The 24160-nt window shown below is 45.8% G+C and overlaps 1 protein-coding gene across 10 annotated transcripts in view; it reads left to right on the top strand.

The window, feature by feature from the left end:
* Positions 1 to 24160, top strand: part of sox6 (SRY-box transcription factor 6) — a 642359-nt gene that overhangs the window by 458616 nt on the left and 159583 nt on the right. For all 10 annotated transcript variants that reach the window (XM_078414965.1, XM_078414966.1, XM_078414964.1 and 7 more), the window contains 2 exons: positions 2740 to 2912; positions 5744 to 5812. In XM_078414965.1, the coding sequence (XP_078271091.1) occupies positions 2740 to 2912; positions 5744 to 5812 (242 nt within the window). The remainder of the gene's footprint in view (positions 1 to 2739; positions 2913 to 5743; positions 5813 to 24160) is intronic.

The raw sequence follows: 24160 nt of genomic DNA on the forward strand, positions 1-24160 counted from the left end.
TGTATGTCTTTTGAGTGTGGGAGGAAACTGAAGATCTCCGAGAAAACCCAGGCAGGTCACGGGGAGAACGTACAAACTCCATACAGACAGCGCCCGTAGTCAGGATCAAACCCGGGTCTCTGGCGCTGCATTCGCTGTAAGGCAGCAACTCTACCGCTGCGCCACCGTGTTGCCCATTGATCCATGACCGAACTTTGGCTCAGGTTTGGAGGTAGATTGATGCCAAGACCAGCTCTTATCTACCTGTATGTAATCCATGTTGATCCATTCTCCGCATATCCATGTGCCTATCCAAAAGTCTCTTAAACCCCACCATCATATCTGCCTCCACCACCACTCCTGGCAGTGCACCCACCCAACTTGTCCCACATATCTCCTTTAAACTTTGCGCCTCTCACCTTAGAAATGTGTCCTCTAGTAATTAATATATCCATCCTGGGATAAGGATCCTGACTGCCTACCCTATCGATGTCTCTCATGATATTATGTACTTCTATCAGGTCTCCCCTCAATCTCTGGAGTTCTGGTGAAAGCAATCCAAGTTTATCCAACCTCTCCCTCTAGCTAATACCCCCTAATCCAGGCGTCATTCTGGCAAACATAATAATACTCATGCTCATACTTAGGTATCACAAAATGCTGGAGTAACTCAGCGGGTCAGGCAGCATCTCAGGAGAGAAGGAATGGGTGACGTTTCAGGTCAAGACCCTTCTTCAGACTCTGACTTTATTAGCCAAGTATGTTTTGCAACATACGAGGAATTTCATTTGCCATACAGTCATACCAATAGAAAGCAACAGGACACACAAAATACATGTCAACATGAACATCCACCACAGTGACTCCTCCACATTCCTCACTGTGATGGAAGGCGAAAAAAAGTTCAATTTCTTCCCTTCTTTGATCTCCCACGGTCGGGGCCTCGAGCCTTCCGTTGACGGTACGATCTTGGCTCCCGTAGCCGGCGGTCAGGCCCTCGGTGTCGAGGCGATCAAGCTCCTGCATCGGGGGGGATCTGATAATAGTATTATCTGATTAATATCTAGGTATATTATTATCTGATTTGATTTTGATAGCATGCAAAACAAAGTAGACTTTAGAGATACAGTGTGGAAACAGGCCCTTTGGCCACTGAGTCCGTGCCGACCAACTACCACCCCATACACTTGTTCTATCCTCCACACTAGGGACAATTTACAGACAATTTACAGAAGCCAATTAACCTCCAACCTACACGTCTTTGGAATGTGGGAGGAAACTGGAGAACCTGGAGAAAACCCACACGGTCACAGGTAGAACGTGTAAACTCCACACAGGCAGCACCCGAGGTCAGGCTCGAACCCGGGTGACTGGCATTGTGAGGCAACAACTCTGCCGCTTGTGCTGCCATTGAGCCATTACATTTTACTGTACCTCAGTACAGATGACAATAATAAACCTAAACTGAAGTACAATCTGCAGTTTAGTTAGTTCAGAAGGGGAAGTAAAAGGCTTAGCTTGTTTATTGTGGCTGAGTTCACATCTCTCACACGGGACTGTGTGTGTGTGTAGGTGTAAACAGCTGGCCTTTGCTAGCAGCTGCACTTCCATTATTTAACAGCTCTCCCTCCCTCAGGAGATTGAATTTGTCCATCCCAGTCTACGGCTTTTAAAAGTTGCAAAGGGAGGCGTATGTATACTGGCTGCTTGTTATCACTTTTTTTTATTACCTGGAACATTTGCCTGAAGGCAGCCTTAGGCAGGCTTGTACGAGCCAAGGAAGAGTTACTGACATACCACCACATCCCCTCTGGTCCAGGGTCTTGGGCAACAGGAGATGTACTGAGCTCGGTTTTACTGGAGCCAAACCAGAGACGAGATAGGACGCATTTCCCAACAAATGGTGCCGGAAGATGAGGCTCTCGCATTGTCACCCGCCCATCTTTCACAGCCCAGACCACCACACAAACCAACCTGTTTAGGAAGGAACGGCAGATGCTGGTTTAATCTCTCAGTCTGAAGAAGGGTCTCAACCCCGAAAAGTCTCCTATTCCTTTTCCCCAGAGATGCTGTCTGACTCGCTGAGTTACTCCGGCATGTTGTGTCTATCGTCGATACGAACCGACCTCCCTTCCATTGACTCCATCTACACCACGCTGCCTCAACAAGGCCAGCAGCATAATCAAGGTCCACTCCCTCTTCTCCCCTCTCCCATCGGGCAAAAGGTACAGAAGTGTGAAAACGCACACCTCCAGATTGAGGGGCAGTTTCTTCCCAGCTGTTATCAGGCAACTAAACCATCCCACCAACAACTAGAGAGCGGTCCTGAGCTACTATCTACCTCATTGGAGACCATTGCACTATCTTTGATTGGACTTTACTGGACTTTATCTTGCACTAAACATTATTGCCGTTATTCTGTTTCTGTACACTACGGACGGCTGGATTGTAATCATGTATTGTCTTTCCACTAACTGGTTAGCATGCAACAAAAGGTTTTCACTGTACCTCGGTATACGTGACAATAAACTAAACTCAAAGTCAAACTCCTGGAAAGGGTCCAGAGAAGATTTCTGAGGAGTCATAAAGGGCCAAGTCTCTGTGTCTCTGTGATTTTGTGACTCCATGTCTCTGTGACTCTGTGTCTCTGTGTGTCCGTGTCTCTGTGTGTCTGTGACTCTGTGACAGTGTGACCGTGTTGCTGTGTGTCTCTGTGCCTCCTTGCACTAACCGGCACCCGTGTGTTGCCCCTGTGCGCAGGTACACCGGAGAGCCTTGCGGAGAAGGAGTGCCAGCTGTCCGCCATGATCAACCAGTTAATCAGCCTCCGGGAGCAGCTCCTGGCCGCACACGATGAGCAGAAGAAGTTAGCGGCGTCGCAGATCGAGAAACAACGGCAGCAAATGGAGCTTGCCCGCCAGCAGCAGGAGCAGGTGAGTGGAGGCTGTGACCCGACCTCACCTCGCATCAGCCTGCCCCCATACTCCAGCACAGCCTCGACCAGCAGAGCACAAGAACTGTGGCCCACAATGTCCCTGCTGACCATGCACAAGAACTGTGGCCCACAATGTCCACGCCGACCATGCACAAGAACTGTGGCCCACAATGTCCCTGCTGACCATGCACAAGAACTGTGGCCCACAATGTCCACACCGACCATGCACAAGAACTGTGGCCCACAATGTCCACACCGACCATGCACAAGAACTGTGGCCCACAATGTCCACGCCGATCATGCACAAGAACTGTGGCCCACAATGTCCACACCGACCATGCACAAGAACTGTGGCCCACAATGTCCACACCGACCATGCACAAGAACTGTGGCCCACAATGTCCACACCGACCATGCACAAGAACTGTGGCCCACAATGTCCCTGCTGACCATGATGCCAGAAACGAGCCTCCTCTGCCTGCACATAATCCATGTCTCTCCATTCCCTGCATATCCACGTGACAGTCTAAAAGCCTCATAAACCCGACTAACGTATCTGCCTCCAACACATTCCAGGCATCCACCACTCTCAATGTTAAAAACCTACCCCCCACATCTCCTTTAAATGTTGCCCCCCTCACTTTAAAGCTCTGACCCCTAGTATTTGATATTTGCATCCGAGGAGAAGCATTATGACTGTCTACCTTATCTATGTCTCTCAAAATATGACGTCCCTCTGTCAGGCCTCCCTCTATCCTTCGATGCTGCACAGGAGCATGTCCAACTTCTCCTTGTAGCAAATGTCCCTGAACCCTATTGCAGTGGAAAATAAGGAATGATGCTAAACGTGTTTGTTTGGAGCCTTTCCTTTAGCCTAATCTCACGCCCCAGATTCGGAGTTTGGAGTTGCTGCACAGTCACCACACATGTTGTGTTCTTCTGTTGGGATCCAAGTCTATGAAAGTCCATCCAAGCTCCCTGAAAGTGACAACACATAGATAGAGTGGTAAATAATCCCCATGGTATGTTGGCCTTCACTGGTCATTGGCCATTGAGGAAGTCAATTTTAATAGGGCGGCACAGTGGTGCAACGATAGAGTTTAGTTTAGTTTCGTTTAGAGATACAGCGCGGAAACAGGCCCTTTCAGCCCACCGGGTCCGCGCCGACCAGCGATCCCCACACATTAACACTATCCTATACCACGAGGGACAATTTTTACATTTACCAAGCCAATTAACCGACAAACCTGTACATCCTTGGAGTGTGGGAGGAAACCGAAGATCTCGGAGAAAACCCACGCAGGTCACGGGGAGAACGTACAAACTCCATACAGACAGCACCCGTAGTCGGGATCGAACCCGGGTCTCCGGCGCTGCATTCGCTGTAAGGCAGCAACTCTACCGCTGTGCCACCGTGCTGCCCCTAACAGCTTTGCTGCCTGACTGCGCCAGAGACCCGGGTACGACACGGAGTTTGTCTACATGGGCTTTGTATGTTCTCCATGTGACCATGTGGGTTTTCTCCAGGTGCTCCAGATTAATCCCACATTCCAAGATGTGCAGGTTTGCAGGTTGTAAATTGTCCCTAGAGATGGTATGGCTGGTTGACAGGAACTCGGTGGTCGAAGGGCCTGTTTCCACGCTGCATCTCTAAACTAAACTAAACTGTTCTATGTTCCAAATCATTCCCTCTTCATGTCAGTGAATCTATCCCTTTGAAGAAAGCTCATGGATGTAGGTGAAATTAAGCAGGAAAGGGTGCAGAGAAGATTTACAAGGATGTTGCCAGGACTCGAGGGTCTGAGCTATAGGGAGCGGTTGAGTAGGCCGAGGCTCTTATTCCCTGGAGCGCAGGAGGATGAGGGGTGATCTTATAGAGGTGAATAAAATCATGAGAGGACCTAAAAATATGTGGACGCACAGTTTCTTGCCCAGAGTGGAGAAATCGAGAAGCAGAGGACATAGATTTAAGGTGAAAGGGGAATGATTTTATAGGAATCAGAGGGATAACTTTTTCACGCAGAGTGTGGTGGGTGAATAGAACAAACTGTTGGAGGAGGTAGTTGAGGCAGGCACTATCCCAACATTTAAGAAGCATTTCGACAGGTAGATGGGTAGGATATATTTCGAGGGATATGGACCAAACGCAGGCAGGTGGGACAAGTGTAGCTGGGACACGTTGGTCAGCATGGGCAAATTGGGCCGAAGGGCCTGTTTCCACGCTGCGTCACTCTATGACATGACTGCACCCATGCTGCAGTCACCACTGAGTGATGGCTGCCTCTCGAGCCAGGGCTGATCACAGAAATCATATTGACATTGCCACCACTCTGTAATGGAAAGCAGTGTATAATAAGGCTCATATGTTGAGCTTGTTTTAATCAGCCTCAGATCACCAAGCTTCCCGTGTCCAAATATTTGCCCACAAGCGACCGTATACACTCTTCTTATAATGGGAAATAAGGTAGGAGAATACGTACAAAATAAGAAGTTAGGATGTCATTTAGATATGCATACACGACGCAGTAATTAACTGTTGACACTTGTGAATAAGCTAGCTTAAATTAATCTTGACACATTTGCAGACGAGTGATATCTTACAGTGAACACTTTGTAATTATATTTGAAAATGAAAATTAAATGACACTTAAAACTGGGTTGTCATGCTTGATGAAGCAGGAATGTAGTTAGATGGATGGGCGCAATAAAAACAATTTGTTTCTCCCTTGTCGACAGCCTATTTGAAACGGCAAAAAAAAGTTATGTTTTGATTTATTTTGTTAATTTTTTGTTTTATTTTTTAAAAATCCGTTTTTTCCTCTTTTCAAGATCGCAAGACAACAGCAGCAACTTTTGCAGCAACAGCACAAAATCAACCTCCTCCAGCAGCAAATCCAGGTCAGTCAGTGCCTATGGAGGGTTAGGGAGGGGGACTCCACTGCACCCAGGGGTCCAGGTCAAGAGACAGGCAAGAGTGTAGCGAGGAACTGCAGGTGCTGGTGTAAACCCAAGATTGACACGAAATATGTACACATATATACCTACATACAAAAGGTAGACACAAAAAGCTGGACTAACATCGCTGATGCTGCCTGTCCCGCTGAGTTACTCCAGCTTTTTGTTTCTATGGTTTAAACCAGCATTTGCAGTTCCTTCCTATACATACATACATATATATATATATGTGTGTTTGTGTGTGTGTATATATAATACATATATATATACACACACACACATATACGTACACATTAAAAAACCCAATAATATTGCAAAAAGACAAAGCCTGTGTATAGTCGCTAAAAGACTGTGAACACAGAGAGAACGCCGGAAAGTAATGAACAAGGAATATGGTGCAGCAGTGGAGTTGCTGCCTTACAGCACCAGAGACCCAGGTTCGACCCTGACTATGGGCTCTGTCTGTATGCAGTTTGTACGTTCTCCCTGTCACCACGTGAGCTTTCTCCGGGTGCTCCGGTTTCCTCCCAGACTCCAAAGACATGCAGGTTTGTAGGTTAATTGTCTTCTGTAAATTGTACATTGCCCCTAGTGTGTAGGATAATGCTAGTGTACGGGGTGATCGATGATCGGCATGGACTCGGTGGGCCGAAGGGCCTGTTTCCGCGCTGTAATCTCTAAAGTCTAAAGAGAACTCTGGTGACCAATTCCTATGAAGGGATCGTCCAGAATAAACGAATGTGTTGAATGTAGTCTACTTCAGACTGACTGCCAAACGTCACCCATTCCTTCTCTCCAGAGATGCTGCCTGACCCACTGAGTTGCCCCAGCATTTTGATACTGCCTAACCTGCTGAGTTACTCCAGCACTTTGTGTCCATTAATGTCTAGAAGTCGATTGAATGAGGAAAGTAGTTAATAAGTCACAGGAGCAAAACTAGGCCATTCAGCCCATCGAGTCTGGTCCGCTCCGCCATTGAATCATGGCTGATCTGTTTTTCCCTCTCATCCCCATTCTCCTGCCTTCTCCCCATAACCCTTGACACCCGTACCTAACAAGTAATTGTCAATCTTCGCCTTAAAAATACTGACGCCCAACCCAGGCGACTCTTTGGGTGAATCTTTGGGTGATCTGCAATCACACATAACATCGCTCCACTCTTTTAAACCTCTCCCTTTATTATGTTTCTGTGCACCGTGAACTGCTCGATTGTAATCATGTATAGTCTTTCCATTGACTGCTTAGCACACATCAAAAGCATTTCACTGTACCTCAGTACAAGTGACAATAAACTAAACTAAACTATTAATTATGGGGGAATAAATCAAAATATTGGTAAAAATCCTTTCAAGCTCACAGCCAAATTAAATGCAGGCCAAATGTGTAGGAAGGAATTGCAGATGCAGGTTGACACCGGCGAAAGAAACAAATGCTGGAGTAACTCAGCGGGTCAGCAGCATCCAAGGAGAGAAGGAATGGGTGACGTTTCAGGTCGAGGCCCTTCTTCAGACTGATGTCAGGGAAGAGGGAGACTAGAGATATAGATGGAAGGGAAAGGTGTGAAAACGTCAGATCAAAGCAGACGATCATTGTCAGCTGAGGGGGAAGGTGACAAAGAGGTATACCATCAGCAAAATTAATCAGGAGGACAGTGAAACTAGTCGGAGAACTAGTGTGGGGGAGGGATGGAGAGAGAGGGAAAAGCAAAGGTTGCTTGAAGTGAGAGAAATCAATGATCACACTGCTGGGTTGTAAGCTGCCCCAGCGATATATGAGATTCTGTTCCTCCAAATTGCCTGTACCACTGAAGTTTTAGTTTTAGTTTCGAGATACAGCGCAGAAACAGTCTCTTCGGCCCACCGGGTCCGCGCCGCCCAGCGATCCCCGCACATTAACACTATCCTACACATACTAGGGACAATTTTACACGTGCACCAAGCCAATGAACCTACAAGCCTGTACGACTTTGGAGTGAATCACTCCAACATTTTGTGTCTATCTAAGTGTCGGCCAGGTGAGACAAAGAATTTAAAAGTTCTCATCAAAGATCTAACCATCTTGGTGCGAGGAAATTAAACAGAGAAACTTGTGGAGCAGAAATGTCCAACTCTTTCATTCTGATCTCTCATCAGTCACTCAGCCAACTCTCTTGATTAGATTTGAAGAACGTCAGTGATAGTCCCCAACGTAGAGAGAAGTAAAACGTGACGCTGCAGCTTTGCTTGGTTTGCTTCCACGTCTGCCGCCCGCACATGTGCTGCTCAAATAACACGTTTTATTTTAAACTAAATTCTGTTCAGGTCCTTTTTAACAAATGGAAGAATCAAAATTTTCTGCAAATTACAACACTAATTATTGGTTCAGTTTTTGCATTACTTTGCAGCAATGTGTGAGGCACTTTTCACACGTACTGAATCTGCAGGGAGGTAGCAAACTAACACCTGTAAAACACATTTCTTCACAAATTCTTTGTACATTTCAGTTCACGGTGAGTTGCTCCAGTCTTGCTAAATAAATGGACAGATGATGAGTAATATGATTATTTTTTTTAATTTTAATTAGAATACACATAAAGTTGTTTGGACCCTTGTCATAATTTTGTGTTGAAGCTTTGTCGTACCTGTGGAAACGAACTCTTCCTAAGAACCTCTTTATACCACATGGCTCCTGTTAATGACATTTGCTGGTCTGAAGTTTAGTTTAGTTTAGTTTAGTTTAGTTTGGAGATGCAGTGCGGAAACAGGCCCTTTGGCCCACCAAGTCAGCACCGACCAGCGATCCCCACATATTAACACTACCCTACACACACAAGGGACAATTTTACATTATACATTTATACCAAGCCAATTAAACTACAAACCTGTACGTCTTTGGAATGTGGGAGGAAACCGAAGATCTCGGAGAAAACCCACATGGTCACAGGGAGAAAGTACAAACTCCTTACAGACAAGCACCCATGGTCAGGATCGAACCTGGGTCTCTGGCTCTGTAAGGCAATAGCTCTACCACTCACCCAATCTTCAATCAGTACTATAACCCCTACTAAAATCAGTCTGGGTTCTGACCTGAAACATCAGTTATCTATTCCCTCCACAGATGCTGCCTGACCCACTGAGTTCCTCTAACACTTTGTGTTTTGCCCACTCTCCAATAAATACATCTCAACAGGGGAGATCAGGTTCCACAGCTGAATCAACTTGCTCCCTCTCAGAACCTGGCCGTTCAGCTGAGCACGAGATGGATTTTAAAATAACTCATGGACACAGGGAACTGGAGATGCTAGAATCTTGAGCAGATCACGAAGTGTTGGAGGAACTCAGCAGGTCAGGCAGCATCTGCGGACAGAATGGACAGATGACGTTTCGAGTCGGGTGAAACGTCAGCTGTCTATTTTCCATCACAGATGCTGCCTGGCCCGCTTAGTTCCTCTGGCAATGTGAGTTTTCGTTTTGATTCAGGTCTTGATTAGTTTGCATATATCGCTAACAGGTCTCTGCTCTCTGCAGTTTTTCTCCAAAGACGTACAGGTATGTAGGTTAATTGGCTGGGTAAATGTAAAAATTGTCCCTAGTGGGTGTAGGATAGTGTTAATGTGCGGGGATCGCTGGGCGGCACGGACTTGGAGGGCCGAAAAGGCCTGTTTCCGGCTGTATATATATGATATGATATATGATATGATATGATATTCCACTATCAGTCAGCACTGACAGGAGAGGAGACAGGGGAGAAAACACCTCTAAAGATCGTTGATTGTGATCTTCATTGAAACTCACATCACTCATGTTGTACCATTTACTGGGTCAGGAGCTTTCAAGTTATCCAATGTGTTTCCTTTCACTTGTCATCTAATTTTATATTCTCTTCATTATTTTGCTCAAGAATTTACAATCCTGCAATCTGAGATACACAGCTTCGTAGAACCACACAGCATGGAAACAGGCCCTTCGGCCCACCTCATCCACACCAGCCAAGATGCTCTGTCTAAGCTAGTCTCACTTGCCTGCGTTTAGCCCTTATCCCACTAAACATTTCTTATCCATGTACCTGTCCAAATGTTGTATAAATGTTATAGTATCTGCCGCAACTATCTCATTTGGTAGCTCGTTCCCTATACCTGCCAATCTCCATGCGAAAAAATTGCCCCTCTGCTTCCTATTAAATCTTTCTCTTCTCACCTTAAACCTATGTCCTCTGGTTTTTGATTCCCCTACACTAGGTAAAAGACTCTGTGTATTCACGCTATCAATTCCCCTCATAGTTTTCATAGATCACCCCTCAGGGTATAAAGTCCTTGCCTGCCCAATCTCTCCCTAGAGCGCAGGCCTTGGAGTTCTGGCAGCATCCTCGTAAATCTTCTCTGCACGCTTTCTCACATAATGCCATCCTTCCTACAGCAGGGCGATCAAAACTCAACACAATAGTCCAAATGTGGTTTGTACAACTGTAACACAACATCCCAACTTCTATACTCTAGGGTCATGCCCCAAAACGTTGCCTGTCCATGTTCTCCAGAGATGCTGCCTGACCCACTGAGTTACTCTAGCACTTTGTGCCCTTTTCTATACTCAATACCTTGACTGATGAAGGACAATGTTTAGATTTTTTTTTTAGTTTAGTTTAGAGATACAGCATGGAAACAGGCCCTTCGGCCCATTGAGCCAGCACCGACCAGCAATCCCCGCACATTAACACTATCCTACACACACTCGGGACAATTTACACTTGTACCAAGCCAATTAACCTACTCACCCATACGTCTTTGGAGTGTGGGAAGAAACTGAAGATCTCAGAGAAGACCCACTTGGTCACGGGGAGAACGTACAAACTCCGTACAGACAGAACCCGTAGCCAGGATCGAACCCAGGTCTCTGGCACTACAAGCGCTGTAAGGCAGCAACTCTACCGTTGTGCCACCGTGCCACCCTGTACCAAACGCTTTGTTTATCACCTTATCCACTTATGTCATCTCTTTCAGGCAACCATGTACCTGTACTCCCAGATCCCTCTGCTCTACAGCAAACCCTTGGGCCCTGCCATTCCTTCTGAAATATAGATTTAAGAAACTACAAATAGAAAAAAAGTCCATTCTGGCTATCAGTGTATTAAGTGACACTTAAAATGTACGCTAATCCCGTTATGGATTTTAATGTCATGGGAGAAATCTCTGTGTCAGTATTTACTGATCTCCAAGGGCTATCAAGTGAATCAATATTCATTCACTCACAGAATTCTCCTCTCATCCCTCCAGCAAGCCAAGAAATGTCAAGTGCCAGTTCTGGTGGTTTAACCCTTGCTTTGATGTACATATGTTGTGTCGAGAAAATTGACACAAAATGCTGGAGTAACTCAGCGGGACAGGCGTATCTCTGGAGAGAAGGAATGGGTGATGTTCTGGGTCGAGACCCTTCAGAAGGAATGGGTGATGTTTCGGGTCCTGACCCTTCTTCAGACCAAAGATACTAGAGAAACAAGATATACCTCTCAACCCTAAAAACCGTAGTACATCATGGCGCCGTTTTAGTAGCAGAAACTTGCAGAAACATTGAAAAAGAAAAGTAAGAAAAATCTGTGAATTGATAGATGAGATATATTCTGCATTTTAATGGTATCATCACACACATTGTTCCCCCAAAACACTGATTACACTGCGAGAGGCATAGCGAACGGCGGGTTTTGCCCACTAAAATGGCTCCTTTGCGTACTACACTTCAGTATAGGCGATTTCAACGGAGTGGTCCATCTTGATCCTCTAGTATCTTTGCTTCAGCCTGAAAGTCGCGGGGAAGGAAAACGGGAGATATAGATGATGATGTAGAGAGATATAGAACAATGAATGAGAGATATGACTCACACAGGGGGAGCAGCGAGAGAGGAACTCTTGTCGAGGAGAGGAGGAGAACCTCTTCAAAGTTACACACCTTGAAGAACGTTGGCTGGGATTCCACCACAATAGGTAGAGAGAGATTGGATGGGAAGCAAGTCTGAGTAATCAATGCTGGAAGGGGAGGGAAACGAGGGGAAGTAACAGCACCATCTCAAGCCTATTCTACAGCCCCTGTCTACCCCGCCACAATACCAACTGCAATGGCAGGGGTAAAACAGGGCACAGAGTGCTGGAGTAACTCAGTGGGTCAGGCAGCACCTCTGGAGAACATGGATAGGTGACGTTTCACAGAGTGTTGGAATAACTCAGCGGGTCAGGCAGCATCTCTGGAGAACATGGATAGGTGATGTTTCACAGAGTGCTGGAGTAACTCAGTGGGTCAGGCAGCGTCTCTGGAGAACATGGATAGGTGATGTTTCACAGAGTGCTGGAGTAACTCGGTGGGTCAGGCAGGGTCTCTGGAGAACATGGATAGGTGATGTTTCACAGAGTGCTGGAGTAACTCAGCGGGTCAGGCAGCATCTCTGGAGAACATGGATAGGTGACGTTTCGGGTCAGGAATGTCATCTATCTAAGGATTATCAGAGGTTGGATTAGATCAACAATATCGGTAGCAAAATGGTTAGTTTAGTTTAGTTTAGGTAGGTACAGTGAAAAGCTTGTTCTTGCCTGCTATCCAGTCAGCAAAAAGGCTATACATGATTACAATCAAGCTGCCCACAGTGTACAGATACAGGATAACGGAAATAATGTTTAATGCAAGATAAAGTCCAATATATTCTGATTAAGGATAGTTTGAAGGTCTTCAATGAGGTACAGCGGAGATCAGCACTGCTCTCTAGTTGGTGAGAGGATGGTTCAGTTGCCTGATAACAGCTGGGAAGAAACTGCTGAATCTGGAGGTGTGCGTTTTCACACTTCTGTATCTCTCACCTGATGGGAGATGGGAGGAGAGGGAGTGACCAGGTTGAGATTGGTCCTTGGATAAGTAAGTACAGCAAACAATGAAACGTCACCTATCCATGTTCTCCAGAGATGCTGCCTGACCCGCTGAGTTACTCCAGCACTCCGTGAAACGTCACCTATCCATGTTCTCCAGAGATGCTGCCTGAGCCGCTAAGCTACTCCAGCATGAGTTTGTGGTGTAACCAGCACACACACACACACTTCCTTGTGACTACACAATGCCAGGAAGCGAGGCTTTGATTTTTACAGAAACTAATCTGACAAGCAGAAATTTGCAGAGTCGCTGTTTTATCTTACTATCCTTTGGTGTCTGTGCAGAATGTGTTTGTTGTTCTCTATCTGTTGCCTCAGTGATCGTGCCCCAGTCAATTGAAGTTGGTTTACAGATGTGAGTTAGAGCAGGTGGATAGGGTAAGATAGAGAATGGCTCGGTGCTGCTGGATTAAGGGGGTCTTCGTTAAACCGTGATGTTATGGGTTTGATCTACACTGTCATGCCAGTGAGCCAAGACTGCGTACTGTGTTTGACAGGGAAAGGGTAACTCAAGAGTAATTATAATGATTCTCAATGCCTGTGGAGGCCGTAGGTTTTTCTCTTATTTATCATGTGAGTGATCTCTTACCGATGAGCTCAGGTAGCCAATGTACATGTTAGAAATCAAGGCTGCTAAAGAAACCTCACACTTCAATTGGCACAGTGTTGCACGCAGCCTGTTGCGTCTTTGAAAGCCGCCCACAGATTTAAACAGGACAACCAGCCCGGAGCCTCGGCATCGCCAATCTTGAGGTCAGCTTCACAGCTTTAAAAGACGCAAGGAACTACAGTTTCTGGTTTACAAAAAAACGACACAAAGTGCTGGAGTAACTCAGCGGGTCAGGCAGCATCTGTGGAGAACATGGATAGGTTGACGTTTCACAGAGTGCTGGAGTAACTCAGCGAGTCAGGCAGCATCTCTGGAGAACATGGATATGATCCTCCACCTCTCATTTCACTTTCCCCTGTCTCTCAGTCTGAAGAAGGTTCCCAACCCGAACCATGTTCTCCAGAGATGCTGCCTGACCCGCTGAGTTACCCCAGCACTCTGTGAAACGTCACCTATCCAGGTTCTCCACAGATGCTGCCTGACCCGCTGAGTTACTCCAGCACTTTGTGAAACGTCACCTATCCATGTTCTCCAGAGATGCTGCCTGACCCGCTGAGTTACTCCAGCACTCTGTGTCTTTCTTTTCTTCACAGAGTTAACATGCAAATTCTGTAAATTCGGTGTCAGGGATTCTGGGGAGAAGGCAGGAGAATGGGGTTAGGAGGGAAAGATAGATCAGCCATGATTAAATGGTGGAGTAGACTTGACAGGCCGAATGGCCTAATTCTGCTCTTATCACATGAGTTTATGACTTATTATAAAAGAACCATTATTTTTGTATGTTCTCTCACTGGAGCTTTCCTACCTCTCTGCCCTCCCTCTTTAAAGAGATCAAAAACAAGTCCAGCAATTAACTTTTATTTTTAACAGGCTGTCACTAATTAACTGAAAGGGCAGCTAATTGAATGGAATCCTGTCTTTCCCTTTGAAGTGCAGAATGGTATTTGCAGTTGTCACACAATGCCCAGTGTGCTTGTAACTTGGCCTCTGCAGAATGATTTTCAATTTCTCTGTGGAATACCAAGCACTAGGTCAGAGGCGTGTGCCCTTGGGACATGGAGAAAGTGTTGTTAGCGGTTCTGATAGGGGAGATGCATTCTGTAGTTCTCACATGCAGATAGGTGAGTTCAGACTGAGCTTGGTAATGTCTCTTTAAAGACGGCACAATGATGCAGCTGGTAGTGCCGCTGCCTTACTGTGCTAGAGACCCGGATTCCATCCTGACCTGTGTGTGCAGAGTGCACTTTCCCCCGTGACCGCGTGGGTTTCCTCCAGGTGCCCCGGTTTCTTTACATTAGACTTCAGACATTATAGATACAGCACCAAAATAGGCCCTTCGGCCCACTGAGTCCACGCCAACCAGAACTAGCATTATTCTACACACTAGCGACGATTTACAATTTTACAGAAGCAAATTAACCTACAAACCCACACATCTTTGGAGTATGGGAGGAAACCGGAGCATCTGGAGAAAACCCACAGGGTCGCAGAGAGAACGTACTAATCCACCTCAAGCCCACTTTATGAATTTGTAGTTTATCATATCCACCCTCCTTGTGTTGCAACCACATGTTATTCTGATTTATGTGACTATAATTAGAAATGGCATCTCAAGTTCAGTTTAGTTTAGTTTAGTTTCGGGTTACAATGCGGAAACAGGCCCTTCGGCCCACCGAATCCACGCCGACCAGCGATCACCCCGTACATTATCACTATCCTACACATTAGGGACAATTCACAATTTTACCAAAGCCATTTAACCAACAAACCTGTGCGTCTTTGGTGTGCAGGAGGAAACCGGAGCACCCAGAGAAAACCCACGCGGTCACGGGGAGAACGTACAAACTCCGTACAGACAGCACCCGTAGTGAGGATTGAACCGGGGTCTCTGGCGTGTGAGGCAGCAGCTTTACCGCTGCACCACCGTGCCACTTCCGAACTTTATTTGAGTTTTCCAGTGTTAATTTTTGATATGAGAAGTCATCAATGTTTAAACTACACTTTACCAATAACTGCAGATTCACTTGCCTTCAGAAAGTAGAAGTGTGGTCTCACGTGCAGCAGTTATCACAAAGCTATATCATATCATATCATATCATATATATACAGCTGGAAACAGGCCTTTTCGGCCCTCCAAGTCAGTGCCGCCCAGTGATCCCCGTACATTAACACTATCCTACACCCACTAGGGACAATTTTTTTAAACATTTACCCAGCCAATTAACCTACATACCTGTACGTCTTTGGAGTGTGGGAGGAAACCGAAGATCTCGGAGTAAACCCACGCAGGTCACGGGGAGAACGTACAAACTCCTTACAGTGCAGCACCCGTAGTCAGGATCGAACCTGAGTCTCCGGCGCTGCATTCGCTGTAAAGCAGCAACTCTACCGCTGCGCTACCGTGCCGCCCTATGTTGGTAAAGGTCCCACCCAGCAATGAGTGGTACACACTGAACTTTGAAATACTTTAAAACAAACTGGAATGTAGCTTTGAAAACCATAATAGGGTAATGGTACAAGTAATTAAGTGAGGCTTAACTCCACCCTACCGGTTACACTCAAACTAGTGACACATTATCTTATAATGAAACGCAGCGATCACCCCATTGCCATATGGCAGCTTATTAGATACAGAGAGGCACTGTCTTCATTCTAAGTAAGCCACACTTTCAGGCCAATAAAAATTAAATTAACACAGTGGTCTTACAAACACCTTCCAACCTTCTAAAAGCCTTTCCATTTATTTGCTTAAAGATTCTAATGATTTCAAATTAATTTGCATCTCGCACGACAACAGGCATCTTTGTCCCTCTGTTTCTAACAGTGCTTTGCTCTGTCCGCTTGCAAGTGGAGACTAAAGACAGGGTACGGGGTGGCATGGTGGTGCAGCGGAAGAGCTGCTGCCTCACACGCCAGAGACCCCGGTTCAATCCTGACCTCAGGTGCTGTCTTTACGGAGTTTGTACGTTCTCCCCATGACCGCGTGGGTTTTCTCTGGGTGCTCCGGTTTCCTCCTGCACACCAAAGACGCACAGGTTTGTTGGTTAAATGGCTTTGGTAAAATTGTGAATTGTCCCTAATGTGTAGGATAGTGATAATGTACGGGGTGATCGCTGGTCGGCGTGGACTCGGTGGGCCGAAGGGCCTGTTAGGCATTGTAACCCGAAACTAAACTAAACCAAACCTCACTTGAGATGCCATTTCTAATTATAGTCACATAAATCAGAATAACATGTGGTTGCAACACAAGGAGGGTGGATATGATAAACTACAAATTCATCAAGTGGGCTTGAGGTGGATTTGTACAAGTGTACATTAAGGACATTTCATAAGGTGATAATTCATCAGGAAGATGTCAGAAAGGCTTGTAATATTTTGGATGATTGAGAATTGTTGGACTTTTTTAAACAAGATAGATAGCAAAGCCTGTTTGAGATGATATCCAATGACTAACTTATCTTTTGAAGAGGTGGACACAACCATGATTTAAATCCAGTCTTAACTCATATAGGAGTGGAATGGAATGGAATTAGGTTTAGAGATACAGCGCGGAAATAGGCCGTTTGGCCCACCGGGTCCGCGCCGACCAGCGATTCCCACACATTAACACTATCCTACACCCACTAGGGACAATTATTTTTAGCATTTCCATGTAAGGCAGCAACTCTACCGCTGCACCACGGGGGCTGCCCAATACTTTATGGAATACTCCATTGTATTTTAAACATTGTACAGTGACACTGACAAGGAATTTTTGTAACAGGATTCTTGAAAAAGATTTGATGCATATCTGAAGGATTGAGTTTGAAGGATTCTGAAGAAGGGTCTCGACCCGAAACGTTGCCCATTCCTTCTCTCCTGAGATGCTGCCTGACCTGCTGAGTTACTCCAGCATTTTGTGAATAAATACCTCCGATATAACTCTCATATATTCATTCAATATTAAACGTCAATAGTGTGGGATAAGCTCACAGGTTTCCAAATATAGCTGGTAGAGCCACTACTCACAGCGCCAGAGATGCAGGTTCAATGCTGATCTCGAGTGCTGTCTGTGTGGAGTTTGCATGTTCTCTCTGTGCGTGCGTGGGTGCTCCCCTTTCCTCCCTCGTTCATTGTTCTGTTGTCGGTATGTATGTTAATGAAACACACTTGACTCGTGATCAGCAAACTTGGATACATAACAGTCTTTCCATTTGTCCCGTGAAAAGTACATTGTACAGTTTCTATCGTCATTTAATTCTGGGGTTAGTCCTGTGTCCGTAATTTGTTATTATAATGGTGTGAAGTTCACTGTTAACAGCAGGAAAGGTGATCCACCTGCTCTGTCCATACATGTGTCTTCCCACTCTGACTACAACTTGACTTCAGTAACATAATGGAGAGTGGAACACTGAGACATGGCTACAAGAGGACCAGGGCTGGGAACTGAATATTCAGGGGTACACAACGTATAGAAAAGACAGACAGGTGGGCAGAGGGGGTGGGGTTGCTCTGCTGGTAAGGAATGATATTCATTCCCTTGCAAGGGGTGACATAGAATCAGGAGATGTTGAATCAGTATGGATAGAAATGAGAAATTGTAAGGGTAAAAAGACCCTAATGGGAGTTATCTATAGGCCCCCAAACAGTAGCCTCGACATAGGGTGCAAGTTGAATCAGGAGATAAAATTGGCGTGTCACAAATGTAATGCTACGGTGGTTATGGGAGATTTCAACATGCAGGTAGACTGGGAAAATCAGGTTGGAAATGGACCCCAGGAAAGAGAGTTTGTAGAGTGCGTTCGAGATGGATTCTTAGAACAGCTTGTACTGGAGCCTACCAGGGAGAAGGCAATTCTGGATTTAGTGTTGTGTAATGATCCTGATCTGATAAGGGGACTAGAGGTAAAAGAGCCATTAGGAGGCAGTGATCACAACATGATAAGTTTTACTCTGCAAATGGAAAGGCAGAAGGGAAAATCGAAAGTGTCGGTATTACAGTATAGCAAAGGGGATTACAGAGGCATGAGGCGGGAGCTGGCCAAAATTGACTGGAAGGAGGCCCTAGCAGGGAAGACGGTAGAACAGCAATGGCAGGTATTCCTGGGAATAATGCAGAGGTTGCAGGATCAATTTATCCCAAAGAGGCGGAAAGACTCTAAGGGGAGTAAGAGACACCTGTGGCTGACGAGGGAAGTTAAGGACAGCATAAAAATTAAGGAGAGGAAGTATAACATAGCAAAGAAGAGTGGGAAGACAGAGGATTGGAACTCTTTTAAAGAGCAACAAAAGTTAACTAAAAAGGCAATACGGGGAGAAAAGATGAAGTACGAGGGTAAACTAGCCAATAATATAAAGGAGGATAGCAAAATTTTTTTAGGTACGTGAAGAGGAAAAAAATAGTCAAGGCAAATGTGGGTCCCTTGAAGACAGAAGCAGGGGAATTTATTATGGGGACAAAGAAATGGCAGACGAGTTAAATCGTTACTTTGGATCTGTCTTCACTGAGGAAGATACACACAATCTCCCAAATGTTCTAGGGGCCGGAGAACCTAGGGTGATGGAGGAACTGAAGGAAATCCACATTAGGCAGGAAATGGTTTTGGGTAGACTGATGGGACTGAAGGCTGATAAATCCCCAGGGCCTGATGGTCTGCATCCCAGGGTACTTAAGGAGGTAGCTCTAGAAATAGTGGAAGCATTGGAGATCATTTTTCAATGTTCTATAGATTCAGGATCAGTTCCTGTGGATTGGAGGATAGCAAATGTTATCCCACTTTTTAAGAAAGGAGGGAGAGAGAAAACGGGTAATTATAGACCAATTAGTCTGACATCAGTGGTGGGGAAGATGCTGGAGTCAATTATAAAAGACAAAATTGCTGAGCATTTGGATAGCAGTAACGGGATCATTCCGAGTCAGCATGGATTTACGAAGGGGAAATCATGCTTGACAAATCTACTGGAATTTTTTGAGGATGTAACTAGGAAAATTGACAGGGGAGAGTCGGTGGATGTGGTGTACCTCGACTTTCAGAAAGCCTTCGACAAGGTCCCACATAGGAGATTAGTGGGCAAAATTAGAGCACATGGTATTGGGGGTAGGGTACTGACATGGATAGAAAATTGGTTGACAGACAGAAAGCAAAGAGTGGGGATAAATGGGTCCCTTTCGGAATGGCACGCAGTGACCAGTGGGGTACCGCAAGGTTCGGTGCTGGGACCCCAGCTATTTACAATATACATTAATGACTTAGATGAAGGGATTAAAAGTACCATTAGCAAATTTGCAGATGATACTAAGCTGGGGGGTAGTGTGAATTGTGAGGAAGATGCAATAAGGCTGCAGGGTGACTTGGACAGGTTGTGTGAGTGGGCGGATACATGGCAGATGCAGTTTAATGTAGATAAGTGTGAGGTTATTCACTTTGGAAGTAAGAATAGAAAGGCAGATTATTATCTGAATGGTGTCAAGTTAGGAAGAGGGGATGTTCAACGAGATCTGGGTGTCCTAGTGCATCAGTCACTGAAAGGAAGCATGCAGGTACAACAGGCAGTGAAGAAAGCCAATGGAATGTTGGCCTTCATAACAAGAGGAGTTGAGTATAGGAGCAAAGAGGTCTTTCTACAGTTTGGAGACCGCACCTGGAGTACTGTGTGCAGTTTTGGTCTCCAAATTTGAGGAAGGATATTCTTGCTATTGAGGGCGTGCAGCGTAGGTTCACTAGGTTAATTCCCGGAATGGCGGGACTGTCGTATGTTGAAAGGCTGGAGCAATTAGGCTTGTATACACTGGAATTTAGAAGGATGAGGGGGGATCTTATTGAAACATATAAGATAATTAGGGGATTGGACACATTAGAGGCAGGAAACATGTTCCCAATGTTGGGGGAGTCCAGAACAAGGGGCCACAGTTTAAGAATAAGTGGTAGGCCATTTAGAACGGAGATGAGGAAGAACTTTTTCAGTCAGAGAGTGGTGAAGGTGTGGAATTCTCTGCCTCAGAAGGCAGTGGAGGCCAGTTCGTTGGATGCTTTTAAGAGAGAGCTGGATAGAGCTCTTAAGGATAGCGGAGTGAGGGGGTGTGGGGAGAAGGCAGGAACGGGGTACTGATCGAGAGTGATCAGCCATGATCGCATTGAATGGCGGTGCTGGCTCGAAGGGCTGAATGGCCTACTCCTGCACCTATTGTCTATTGTCTATTGTCTATTGGAAAGAGCAAAATCCGTCAGGAGTCTAGAGTTTAATTGCCGGACATATGTTTCGGCAAAGGAACAATTAAATTCTTACCTGCGGCTCTGACATTTTTTTCCCTCTTCTCTCTCTTGACTAAACACAATGGCGACACAGTGGCACAGCGGTAGAGTTGCTGCCTCACAGCACCAGAGACTGGGCTTTGATCCTGCCCAAGCGGTGTTTTCTCCCCGTGACCACGTGGGTTTTCTCCGGGTGCTCTGGTTTCCTCCCACATCCCAAAAGCGTGCTGCAAGGCAGCAACACTGCCACTGCGCCACTGTGCCACCCGTCCATTACAAATCCCAGACGCTTCAGCAGATTCCAGTGGAGGGTTTGTAATCAGCCAGCAGGAACGATGATTTCTCTTTTCGGAAACCACCTGGGAGTAAATAATATTAAAACCGCAACCTTTGCCGTGTGTCTGAAAAGGCCACAAAGTATTAAAAGAAAACAACAAAATATGGATATTTTAAATTCCACCACCAGCTTGTGTCTGGAAGCATTGATTTATTCAGACTGTTATTTCAAAGTTTAAGTGGTTAATTCTGCTTGACGGTTGGCCCATGGCTCTGGCAGGAGAGGGCATGAAGGAAGATGGCCCATGACCAGAGGTATTGGCTGCATTCACGTAGATGGCCGAGAAAACATTTAGATCCGTTTAGTTTAGAGATACAGCGCGGAAACAGACCTTTCGGCCCACCGAGTCCGTGCCGCCCAGCGATCCCCGCACATTAACACTATCCTATACCCACTAGGGACAATTTTTACATTTATCAAGCCAATTAACCTACAAACTTGAACGTCTGTGGAGTGTGGGAGGAAACCGAAGATCTTGGAGAAAACCCACGTGGGTCACGGGGAGAATGTACAAACTCCGTACAGACAGCACCCGTAGGCGGGATCGAACCCGGGTCTCCGGCGCTGCATTCGCTGTAAGGCAGCAACTCTACCGCTGTGCCACCGTGACCGCCCCAAATTGGTTCATATAAAACAAGGTTACAGGCATTGCACGAAAACGGGGTGGAAAATGCAGTCAGTGCGAATCAAATAAAGACTTTGCGGTACTGGCTCGAAGGGCTGAATGGCCTCCTCCTGCACCTATTTTCTACGAAACAGTAGCAGCTGATACAAAGCTAAATCATGAGTGGAGTCAAAATTCCAGAGTGTTTTATTGTCATATGTCCCAAAATGGAACGATGAAATGCTTACTTGCAGCAGCACAACAGAAAATGTAAACGTGATATTCTGTAAACATCATGATAAACAACCAAAAACGTTCAGTGTATATTCACATGACCGGGTTCAATTCTCAACTCGGGTGCTGTCTGTGTGGAGTTTACACCTTGTCCCCGGACTGCGTGGGTTTCATCCGGGTGCTCCAGTTTTCCCCCACATCCCAAAGGTGCACGGATTTGGCAGTCAATTGGCCCTCTGTAAATTGCCCCTAGTGTGTAGGGAGTGGATGAGAAAGTGGGATAACATAGAACTAGTGTGAACGGGCGATCAAGGGTCGGCGTGGACTCGGTGGGCTGAAGGGCCCGTTTCCATGCTGAACTAAACTTATGCATTCCACTTGCTCAATGGATCCGTGGTTGGGTGTGTCAGGGCAGTTAATATTTTCTATTCAATGCCTGTGCTATTTATTCTATCCATTAACTTTTGTTTAAGTTAACACTCTGGAGAGAGGAAGTGGCCCCTCTAACTACTGGTGTGAGCTAGCTGAGTGATCCCGTATTATATAGAAAGACAGGGAAATGGGTGGCAATCATGTGAACACAGGAGAGCTTTATTCTCTGTCTCTGCCCGTAGATTTTAATATCACAAGATGTGAGACCCTGGTTCTTGTGCTCCTCTGCTCACCACTTGCGCTGTTCAATGGTCTGTTAATTGTGCAGGCTCAAACACCGATTCCTGATGCAGATCTGGTTTTACTTATCAAAGCCAGACCTGCTTCTCCCTGCCTGCTGTGTGGTGGCAGCACAGTGCGCTACCAGCTTCTCATTCCATCTCCCCTCGTACAAAGCTCCCCAGCTGTCAGTGCGGGGAACAGAAACCCACTTCTATCCTTTGCTGCAGCTTCTGACGAGAAAGTAGATTACATGGTAGCTGGAGTCATCTAAATATATAAAACCAGCTACTTTGTGATTCTATTATATCATGTTTATATTTGAATGGGTGTGTGTACATGTACAAATGTGTGTATTTATATGTGTACTGGATATGTGTATGCATATAGACGCACACTGGCACATATATATATGTGGGTACATACATGCATACATACATATATCCATACATACATGCATGCATACATACATACATACATACATACATACATTCACATATACATACATCCACACATACAGATATACTTATATACATACATATAACACACATATGTGTACACACACATATATACATATAAAAGACACAAAGGGCTGGAGTAACTCAGTGGGTCATAGTCATAGAACACAGCACACACACACACACACGCAGACACACACACGCACACACACAATCACGGACACACACACACGCACACACACACATGCACACATGGACACACACACACACATATGGACACACACACACACGGACACACACACGGACACACACACACACACATGGACACACACAGACACACACACACACGGTCACACACACACGGGGACACACACACACCACTCACACCCACACACACACACCCACACACACACACACACACACACATACACACACACACACACACACACACACACACACACACACACACACACACACACACACACACACACACATACCACTCACACACACACACACACACACACACACACACACACACACACACACACACACACACACACATACCCACACACACACACCACACACACACACACACACACACACACACACACACACACACACACACACACACACACACACACACACACACACACACACACACACACACACACATGTGGACATACACACACATACTGACACACACACACACACACACACACACACACGTGGACACACACACACATACCGACACACACGCACACGCACACACATACATACACACACACACACACACACTTAGCCGCCGGTGTTTACACACCACAATGAGCAGCACAGATGAAGTGATTGATTGTGTTTTACGTGGAGACGATGATGGTTAAGTATTGCCTGCTCTGTGACTGGCAGCTATGCTGCTGCTGAGTAGTCCCCTGAGACGAGTCTTTGTTCCTCTGTACTTGACAGGCATGTGTCTGCTAAATGAGAGCTTAATTTCTCTCATGTGTGTGCAATTTCCAAGCCCAACAAAGCATGGGAGACTGCAGTTATTTAAAAGCTCCAGATCTGGGGGAAGCAGTATTGGGAAGGTGATGTTGAAGGGCTAATTGGTTGATGGAGTTTAGCAGATGTTTTCAAGGAGTTGCTCCAACACAGAGGGCTACTACACTTGATCTGCAAAGCCATATTCCACAAGGAGGACGAGGATTTGATGGTTCAATTTAGCAACCAAATCCAGCAAGATGCCGACTTAACTTCCCACTGGTCTTTTAAATCAAGAATATCCCAT

This window comes from Rhinoraja longicauda, chromosome 18 (assembly GCF_053455715.1).
Source record: "Rhinoraja longicauda isolate Sanriku21f chromosome 18, sRhiLon1.1, whole genome shotgun sequence".
In the NCBI taxonomy this organism is placed as follows: Eukaryota; Metazoa; Chordata; class Chondrichthyes; order Rajiformes; family Arhynchobatidae; genus Rhinoraja; species Rhinoraja longicauda.